This window comes from Helicoverpa zea, chromosome 4 (genome assembly GCF_022581195.2).
Source record: "Helicoverpa zea isolate HzStark_Cry1AcR chromosome 4, ilHelZeax1.1, whole genome shotgun sequence".
NCBI lineage: Eukaryota > Metazoa > Arthropoda > Insecta > Lepidoptera > Noctuidae > Helicoverpa > Helicoverpa zea.
Genome location: NC_061455.1, coordinates 7,501,523 through 7,512,862, shown reverse-complemented (window position 1 = coordinate 7,512,862; position 11,340 = coordinate 7,501,523). Strand labels below are relative to the sequence as shown.

Below are 11,340 nucleotides of genomic sequence, written 5' to 3'. Positions count from 1 at the left end.
GATTTCGTTTCATACACATACAGACCCTTACAGAGCTAAATTTAAACCACAGTTTCAGTATACTGTGTCTACACATCTACAAATATAATGCGTCCAATATCTATCTATAGGTAATTGTCGCGCCTCCCAGAACAGAAGGCATGCCACCCCACTGCCACATTTGCTCAATCCAATGTCTCATGTGGAAGCTTTAATCGAGTTTCCTTAGAAAAAATGCATTAAAATATTATGAAGTAACCGCTTGTCAATCGTCGTCAAAGGTTCGCTGGGAGTAAAAACAGTGTCATAGCAAGATGAATAATCTGTGGGCGCGATCGATAGCAGAATGCCGCGGGTTGAGGCTAGATGGGGGGTGTTGGGTCGCCAGGCTGCCGTTGAGTTGGGGGCAAATGGGGGTGTAGGTGGGGTGCACAGGGGGTGCTCGGGGGACGCTGTTTCATTGAGAACGTGTGGGCGGCGCGCGTGGGCGACCTGCTTATAAAGCCGGCGGGCCCTCCCCTCCTACTTGTAGTCGTGTTCAGATCGCGCCTTGACTAACATCTCACTGTGAATTATGTGCAACATGCGGCTGTCGAGCTTAAGGTAAGCTTCATTATTTATTTTATTTTTCTTAATAACGAATTAAATTAAGCAATATCACAACAAATATTTTGGATATTTACTAGTGTTTTCCTGCAGAATTCTTTTTATGCCTGAAAAATTATCTTGAAAAATAAATAACCTTTCATCTAATTGTTTCTAATATCAAAGAAGTTTCATGAAATTAACAGTGCAAATTTTTATTTTAGGCTACTCTCAGTCTTACTTGGCTACTTAGTAGCTCAAGCAAAGGCTTACCCTATGCAGGGATGGCCAATGTACCCGCAAACCTCTAGGGAGTACCCCGATGATGAATATTACTATGCTCCCAAAGTGCAATACTTTTACGATGCACCGGCGATCAGTGTGCCTGACATGCACGCTCAGGTCCCATACCCCTACTTTTACGACCCCTATGGTCACTTCATTGCAAATGAAGCACCAAAGCGACAAGAAGAAAGACTAGCAGCGCTACCTATCGGACAAGAAACTTGGTTCGAGAGTGACACCACGCCCCGCTGGCAATCCAACGACGTTGATGACGTCAGTGCAGCCTTCCTCGACAATTTGATTCTTACACAAATGGCTCAAGACGCACAGAGGCGGCGCGAGAATGCCCGCGCAGCCTTCCCGCCTGTTGATTACGAGGAGCACGATGCCGAGGATGAAGATGTTCGAGAACTGAAGGCTTTAGCAGGAAAACCTCTGTATCATGTGCCCAAAACTGTGCCCAGGATTGACGACGATGACTACGCTTCAGACGACGGCTTTATCAACTGGAACGGAAACAAAAGAAGCGTCACTACAGCTGCCCCTGAGATTACCACCGTATCGCCGAAAGCTGGAGACAAGGAAGTCGTGATGCCCCGGCCTGCCAACAACCCGTTCAGCCACGGACACCAGAACAGTCAGAACAAAAGAAGCAACGCCTTCTACGATACTATTGTTCAGTACTTCGCGGACAAGTCAGCAAACAAAAAAATACAAGTAAGTCGACTAAATTGACGTAACAATGTACTTTTTTCTAAGCATCTAAAATTGTATGATTCCATAAAAAAAGAAAAAAACTTTAGTAGACTTCATAAAAACCCTAACCCAAGTCGATAAATATAAATGTTTCATTGTTTGGAAACGCACTAAGACTGTGGAAGCTCCGAAGTCTAAAAATAGCGTGGCCGGGCCGGGGGTGGCGGCCTGGCGGGTGACACAGTGGGCCCGAGGCCGGGTCAGTCGGCGCCGGGGGGAACACTACTATAGTGTATTCACGGAGACGAGTTAGTAGAGCGCTATCTCACTCACACAATTTTTTAACTGCGATTGGTCAGTGATAAATGCTAAGGCGGTGTACACAGTACGAGTACTTTTTAGTCTACTCATACTTCCCGTATTGTGCAGACGTGCTCTTCTTTGTGACTGTGCGCTCAACTTGTGAACCGGCTGGTGTATTGGATTATATGATTGATTGCTTTGATTGAGATAATGGCGGATATCGAACAATCTGCTGTTAAAAGAAAACGGCGGGCTTTTTTGTCTACCGAGAAGACTATGATTTTAAATATGTACCACGCAATGAGAAATGCAGACTCTTCGGCCTCCAAGGGTGACATTCTGAAAGCAGTTGCATCTTCTTTAGGTGTTCACTGGGCTTCTGTTCATAGAATTGTAAAAGAGAAGAATGATAGTGGCGAGCTAAAATCTCCGAAGAAATTGAAGCAACGTTTGTCAATTGTTGATACGATTGATAACTTTACAAAATGTGCCATCAGAAATATAGTCCACAATTTCTTCGCGCAGAATGAAATACCTACTCTTGATAAGATTTTAAAGAAAATCAGTGATGATGGCACTTTGGGCGTTATAAAGAGAACGACGCTACATAAAATATTGAAAAAAATTGGTTTTAAATTTTGTAAGAGAAGCAGAAACAGCTTATTGCTGGATCGCGATGACATATTCTTTTGGAGAAGAAATTATCTGCGAGCTATCAAAAATGCACGAAATAATCATCAAAAAATCTACTATTTAGATGAAACTTGGGTGAATGAAGGTCACACTACCTCAAAAGCTTGGGTCGATACCACAGTGAAAAGCAGGCGAGACGCTTTTATTAATGGACTAACAACTGGCTTGAAAACACCTTCAGGTGTGTATTTTTTATTTATGTAATGGTCAATATTAATTTTTAAGCGGCGCATGTGTGCTAATGACCGGTTTATTGTTCTTTTGTCATAAATGAGCATTATCATAATAAAATACTTTTTCCCAATTTTTGCATAGAAAACTGGCCCAGGTGCGCTACATCCATTGTTATTATTATCATTAAGTTATAGTTATGTTCTCAGTGTTGAAACACGTGTTTTATAACATGTTTTATATTCTCTTTACAGGAAAAGGCAAAAGACTACTTATTACTCATATTGGGAGTGAGGATGGATTCGTCGAAGGTGGTCTAAATATGTTTGAGTCGAAGAAACAAGGCGATTATCACAAGGAGATGAATGCCGAAGAATTTGAAAATTGGTTTAGAGAAGTTTTAAATATGCTGGACGATAATTCTGTGATAGTCATGGATAACGCTTCCTATCACTCTAGGAAAATAGAGCGAATCCCAACGGCCAAATCTAAAAAACAGGATATATGTAATTGGTTACGCGAAAAAAATATTAGCTGTAACGCTGAAATGTTGAAACGTGAATTATTAAACATTGTTAAAAACCATAGACAGCGATACGACGCTTGTATTATAGACGAAATGGCAAAGTTACAAAACAAAACTGTACTGAGACTGCCACCGTATCATTGCGAATTAAATCCAATTGAGCTAGTGTGGGCTCAAGTTAAAGGAAATGTAGCTTCACACATGAAAACACACAAAATGGCAGAATTAAAAATTGTATTAAAGGAATCCATTCAATATATTGACGCAGAGAAATGGAAAAAATGTATAAAGCATGTCAAAGAAATAGTTGAGCCCAAAATGGATGCCATGGACAGAAATGTGGAAGCAATGACTGAAAGATTCATAATAAATGTAGGAAACGACAGTAGCGATAGTACGGAGAGTGATGATGATGATGATATGTTATGAAAATGTATACTAGGTAGATATTATAATATAATAAAGAAAATATAATCATTAACTCTCGATTTTATTTCTTTCCTTCATATCCATCAGTTAAATAAAAAAGTAGGTAACAATAAATAAATTCTATCAAAATGTCTCTCAATTAATACGATAGACGAAGCCGCAAGAAAAAACTAAGCGTACTTTTAAGAAGCGCAGTGTGAACGCACGTTTACATTTCTAAGGTATTGTTAACGCCCACTGATCCTAAAAAAGTTTTTTTTGTCTTTGTCATTTGTATGAAAATGTGCAATAGAGAAGGCGCTATACTAACTCGTCTCCGTGAATACACTATAGTGCTGAAACACCTCGCGCATCGCTATTAGCGACTCAATATTCTTTCAATTAATTAATGAATTGACAATTGAGATAATGTTTCTTTGTCAACAGGATCCAGCAAAAGGACGAAGAATTGAAAAACGTTTCATTGCAGACGACTCGGATCTAGTTGGGGAACTTCGAGGCCTAAAACACCGCATCGCCACTTAAACTAACACTTCAGAATTATCGCCAACAAATATGAGACTGAGTAATAAGTAGACTAAATAGTTACGCAGCGGCGACATCATGGGTTCGCGTTACGGGCAAACAAAACAACAAAAAAATATATTAACATTTGTCACGCGTATAATGTATCCATTTCATAAAGTTTTGTCGTCCACTTCGAATAATAAGTAAATTTGTGTCAATGACGATTATATTACAAAAAAAAAGTTTAGAAGATCCTTTTCTATCTCTATGAACACTTCTTCCGGTAAAGAACTAGTGGTAGTTACGTTAAGCGTGAGTACGGGTGTAAATGATGGTACAAAATGTGACTATAATCTCCATTAGAACAAATGAGTCGTTGACTGAAAAATGCATGATATAATTATAATAAAAGTTGCTCCTTCAATTGGCAGCTATGTCGCACAATGAGTGCAATTTGTAAATATGGGTAGGTACTGATCGTCTAAGACTTATAATTATTTAGATAGAAGTCAATACATCAAAACACTTAACGATAAGAAACATTTAAATCTATTTTTTATTTTGTATAAAAATGCAGGGGTATCTTACTGCTTTTTCGATTGCGAACGATAATGTCAAAGAAATTTTGTAAAACGAATTCTTCAAAATCTTATGTACTATTTTTATTTTTAGAAAATTAGGTAATCACGAAAAAATACCTAATATTACCTATTTCTTTTCATCATGTTATTGCATAATTTGGCCTATCTGGAAAACATTGTATTTTCTCTCGGGTGCTAACTCATTATTTTAAGTTAAACTTACTAACGGTCTATGCAGACAATACCACGAAACAAACTTTTTGCAAAGCAAAAACGTACACAAACTTAATATACGAATATATCTATTTATCTGTTAGGGTTAAGATTCTCTCGGAAAGCAGAGGATTACGTGATATTTTAGCTTTACTGCTTCTTATCCGAAGTTATTGAATATGGCATTTGGTCTATGAGACCGAAAAAAAAAATACAAAAAAAAATCTTTGTTACCCCTTTTCTATTTGCTATTTTAAAACAAAACATTTGCTTTTGTTCGTAAAACAATCATTTTTGTACACACATTTTCAAACATTCCTAAATTGTCCTAATTAAGAATCACCATTTATAAGATTTGATAAGTAATTGTATCTTTCAAAAGTACATATCTGTTTAAAAGTAAAGTCAAATTACTTTCCTATGTTGAAACTACACGATCCTTTAACTTAGAATAATGTTATATAATACGGCCTGTAAAGTATTACTAGTTGATGTTAAACATTAAAATTAAATTGTAAAATACAGTTAGGGTTCTGTACACATTTCGGTTTAATCTCAGTAATTACTTTTACAGTCTGCAAACTCGTAAAATAGTCGTTGAAGCCTAAACATTTATGATGTAGATAAACTTAATTTTGTATACTAACTTGTCCAAGCAGGTGTTTAGATACCGTTTTGCAAAGTATTGCTCAGAATATTGTCTATCTGTAGATACATAAATTGCTATCTGTGTATTTGTATTTTGTATAGGCATTACTGTATTTTAATAGATAGGTATTTTTTTAATTATTGCCTACTTGTAACTGAAAATGAAACTATGGATATGAATCCAGACTTTAGCGAGCTATGAAATTGTATCAATATAAACGACAAAACATTATTAAAATCATTACGTAAATTGTACGAGCATCTTTTACTGCATTTTATTTTAATGATACGTTCCCTACTTCCTTGATCACTTCCGTAATTTATTCTCCTTTCTCTCGGTAAAAGAGTAATAAAACAAATGCGTAAACCTCACCCTGATCTGGACGTAAGTATAAATATACTTCACTTAGCGAGGGTCTAATAAATTAACTAACAAAGCTTTTAAGAGCCGGGGTACTCAACCTGTTAGCCCGCTGTCATCATCGAATAAAAAACATTTTGAATTCTCGACATGATAACCCAAATAGAGAGACCTGTAGACTTATTACCAAGTAGTCTTCCCAAATAGGTCTTTCACAGCTAGTTTAGATAGTTCTTGTTAAGATAGCGACTACAGTACTTATATAAAACGTTTTCTTCCTGATCAGTTTGAGAGGAATTTATCAGCACATTCATGATTAAGTACATTTCTGGTACATTCGAATACAGAATCCTCCATTAGGTTTAAACTAATACGGAAAGTCTTATGAGTGATAAATAAACCTCATTACACACCCTAGGTTCTAGGAATAGATTTAGGATTCGGAAGTCAACGACATACTATAATTTTAATGTAAAAGCCAGGTGATTTCCCTTAATGAACTGTCTATCTACCAAAATTATATGGCTTTGACAATGAATGATCCCGCATTTGCTTACTCGTGCGTCTTCAGTTATGATTCTGAAAACGGAAAGTTGATAAATTTACATTGCCTTGTATTAGGTTGCCAGACCTACTCGCGTAGGTAGATAAATATGAAGCTTAAATATACAAGAATAAATAATTCAACACTTTGGAAGCACTTAACATATCAGAAGATGGAGAGTTCAACATTGTTTCAGAAAAGGGTGAAAGCTGATACCCTAAACAGGATAATCTCGAAGAAACTTCTAGAAACTGTTATATAGTACCTGATCAAGTATCTATTCCACGTTCCATGCGTTCATATGATTTTAGAACACCGTTATAAGGATTCATAATGTACAAATAAAAATAGCAAAACTCAACAAATACTCGGTATTGTACAGCAGAATCATTATATATTTCTTTTCTAAGATAAATAAAGAAAATGAAATAAAATAGGCTAATACCCAGCAAAACCTACGCGTTTTACCTTTGACCTTTTCCCAGAACGCCCACCAGCGTCCTTTATTTTCATACTGCGGAATTTCTCGACTAAATTGAATAACCGACGAACGTGAGTCAGGCTGAGGGCTTCTCATTCTACTCAGAAAAGAGGTTGAAGGTCCGTTACCATAATTAAGAATGTAAAATTTGCGCTTCCTGCAATAGGCCTTAAAGCTAATCAAATAAATTGTTCCACTTATCTGTCTACCATAAGACATACATATTTTATCATCATAGTAGTTTTGTTTCTATTATAATAACCTGAATGTTTTATGAAGCCTTCGAGAGAAGGTTAAGATAAGGATTGTCTAATTAAAACCAAATAATCTTTGGCATCTTTTGTAATTTCCGTCGTAATGAAACACGAAACAGGCGTTCATAATTTGCTTGTTGCGAACCATAAAACACCATTACATTTTCAGGCTTTATATTTTTTTTAATTCAAGAGGATTATATTTTATTTACGGACTTATTTTTGGAGGTTTACGAAAATGCAGTCCAATTTATCCAATAAATATTAAACAGCGTGTTCTAAGTGGAAGCTGTCGCGCACACAGCTATTTTCGAAGTGAAAAGCATAATACCATCTCGCGATTTCCTACGACACGTATTTTGTAGTCGCCTTCCAGTTTGACCGTATGCAGCTGATTACCAGGGTTTGCATAAAACGACTGCCTACCTGACCTCCTCAGCCCGGACAATCCGATACCCATAGGTAAGACTGATTGTCAGACGTTATGACAACCGGGACCCACCAAATTACCGTGACTTTTGATACATGGAGTTACTCAGCATGACCATCACCATTAACCACGGCAAGCATTTTTAACCAATTGATACTAAGCCACGAAGTACGAGCTCATATTTATATTAAAAATAAAAATAACTAAAGTTCGGCCATTCAGAGAATGCGTTCCTGACACGTCGCGATTGAACTGACGACGTAATAACATTCATTGATTATTGATATAATAATGTTGTTTTAATGCTCCTCAATTGTTAAAACGGTAAACAACCAGCAAAAATATTTTTATCGTAACTGCAACGCCATTGCAAAGTTACGTCGTCAGTTCAATCGCGACGTGTCAGGAACGCATTCTCTGAATGGCCGAACTATAATGAACCACAATCATACTTAAATTAAACTTCACATCGATGTTTTTTTTTCAAGGAATATACTGTTAGGTACTGAATTTGCAAAGATGCATCAATTCTATGGTCATCATCATCATTTGATTGATGTTTGTTACTTCTTATCCCAAAAAAATATCTTATCCCACTTACAGAATAGACTGTCCATTATCCGTGTCTGGAAAATTCCGTGGTTCGCGGGTAAAACGGAAAACTGATAATTGGCAAAGGAGATGGCCAAATTTTCATAGTAAAAAAACCCAGAATCGACAGCAACGAAATGAGTACCAATGGGTTCATTATGATAGACCTTTGATGGTGCCAAAAAATCCAGTCTGAAATCCATGGGGTATAGGAGCTATATCATATTTCACAAATATAGGTTATGTTGAATTTATGTGGATTTTAAAGATTATTTACATAAAGGACCATAAACAACAAGGTATACTAACATTATACTTATATATTAAACATTATACTTATATATTTAATTTTTATAGTAATTAATTTTTAAGTTACCTATTTGTAGTAATCGTAATGGATAGTATTTCAATATTTTATCAGAATGTGAGGGGTATGAAAACGAAGTCGCATGAAATTCTTATGTCAGTTTTAAATTCAGACTATGATATTATTTGCTTGACTGAAACCTGGTTAGACGACTCGTTATCATCCTCAGAATATTTTGATCAGAGATATACTGTTGTGAGGCGAGATCGCAGTTCTCAGTTTATGGATTTGTACTCAAAAAATTATGGTGGTGGTATTCTTATAGCTATAAGTAATAAATTTAAATTTGTTCATAAAACGAATTGGCAAACTACTGTTGAAGATGTGTGGTTGTGTATAAGCTTGGGAAGTGTCTGTATGAACTTGTGCGTAGTTTATTTACCGTCCTATATACCTAGCCATATCTTTGAGCAATTTTTCATACGAGCTGAAGAAATTTGTTTAAATGATTTAAATAAAAGTACATTGATTATTGGTGATTTTAATCTTTCTAATGTCCGATGGACGACACACCTTGACGATCCCTTTCTAGGAGCCAGTGACCCTAAATCGCTAGCATTGAGCAATTTTCTAAGTATTACTGGATATACTCAAAAGAATTTTATAAATAATACGAATAACAATATCCTGGACCTCGTGTTAGTGGATGAGAATACTGGCATCTCTGTCACCTCTGCGCCCCCCATTAGTAAACCCGATTCACATCATCCACCCCTTGAGTTAACTCTTGATAAGTCATATCATTCTAATTTAAGTCATAATACATCACAAACCAAATATATGTTTATGAAAACAGATTATGAAGCGTGTGTTCGTGATCTACGTCTGGTTAATTGGCAGGAGTACTTTCATTTGAGCTGTAATGAGTTTGTTCAGAAATTCTATAATATTTTATGGGAAATTATTGATAAATATACTCCAAAGGGCAAACCTAAAAACAACTGCTATCCCGCTTGGTTTACAACTTCTTTGATTAAAATTATTAAAGAAAAACATAAATATAGAATTAGATTCAAAAAGTTCAAAAACCCTCGAGACAATGACGCTTTTGTTTGCTTACGCATGCGAGTTAAGAAAGCATTAGAGATCTGTTTCAAAGAATATATAGAAAGAATTGAAAATGATTTGAAGACAAATGTTAAAGCATTCTGGCGGTATACTAAGACTAAAAAATCATATCGGGGTATCCCTGACCAAGTTCACTGGGGTGACCGTGTTGGCGAGGGTGGAAGCGGGGTGGTAGATCTATTCGCAGCGTATTTTGCTTCCGTGTATGCGGATGTTCAACCTTCTCATAACTTGTCTCCAGGAGTATCCTGGTCTAATTTCAGTGTTTCTTCTGTTAACATTACCGAGGACGACGTTAGGAATAGTATAAAAAAATTGGATTTGAATAAAGGAGCAGGCCCCGATGGACTACCTCCTGTATTTATCCGTCTCTGTATTGATGCCCTTACTAAGCCACTACAACTAATATATAATAAATCCCTTAAAGAAGGCACCTTTCCAGATTTATGGAAGATTGCACATATCATCCCCATACACAAATCTGGTAATTTGAATGACGTGACTAATTATAGACCAATATCTATTATATCACAGTTTGCGAAGATATTTGAGGGTCTCATATATACTGCACTTTACTCCCACCTACGTCATGTGCTTAGTGATAGACAACATGGTTTCATGTCCAACCGTTCCACTATAACTAATTTACTTATCTATACTTCTTTTATTGCCGACACTTTTGAGGCCAGGGGTCGTGTGGATGCTATTTACACAGATTTTGCAAAGGCATTTGATCGCGTTGATCATTCAATTCTTAGTTTAAAATTGGAACATGCTGGTATTCATGGTTCTTTGTTGCGATGGTTCGATAGCTATTTAGTTAATCGTTCTCAGCTTGTGGCATTAGCGGGTTATGACTCTGTACCATTTATTCCTAGTTCTGGTGTGCCTCAGGGTTCAAAACTGGGCCCCCTACTCTTTTTAGTGTTTATAAATGACCTATTAGATAAAATGCAATGTAATTGTCTAGCTTATGCCGATGACTTAAAATTATATTACAGAATATCGGACCTTAATGATTGTCTGAAACTTCAGAATGATTTAAATGTCCTTCAAAATTGGTGTTTGAACAATAGAATGACGCTAAATGTTAACAAATGTCAGACAATAACATTCACCAATAAGTCAAGTTATGATAAATTTGATTACCATATAGAGGGAACTGTTCTTAACCGAGTATCTGTCATACGTGACCTAGGAGTACTTTTCGATACTGCATTAACTTTCCGCCATCATATAGACAACCTAGTGACCAAGGCTAAGAAGATGCTTGGATTTATTTTCCGAATGTCCAAACCATTCCGTAAAAGCACCAGTATTATTTTACTGTTTAATGCACTAGTAAGAAGCTCACTGGAATACTGTTCCACAATCTGGTCTCCATATTACTCTACTTATGCTGACAAGGTTGAATCTATTCAGGCTCGTTTTGTTAGGTATTTGTGTTCAAAGAAAGGCATTCGAAGATCTATTCCTGATTATGGTGACAGAATAAGACACTTTGGGTTGTTAAGCTTAAAAGAAAGGCGAATTCATTCTGATTTACTGACTCTTTACAAAATTGTTAATGGCCTTCTTGATGCCCAGTTGATAGAAGGTTTAAAGTTCCGGTTTGACCGACGTAGTAA

General features: G+C 36.4%; 1 protein-coding gene across 1 annotated transcript; it reads left to right on the top strand.

Moving 5' to 3' along the window:
* The first annotated feature begins 514 nt into the window (after positions 1–514).
* LOC124630024 lies at positions 515–5,871 on the top strand. The gene is made up of 3 exons (XM_047163725.1): positions 515–582; positions 789–1,566; positions 4,094–5,871. The coding sequence occupies exons 1-3, from the start codon at positions 554–556 to the stop codon at positions 4,190–4,192; spliced, it is 906 nt and encodes a 301-aa protein (XP_047019681.1). The 5' UTR covers positions 515–553; the 3' UTR covers positions 4,193–5,871.
* The last annotated feature ends 5,469 nt before the right edge of the window (positions 5,872–11,340 follow it).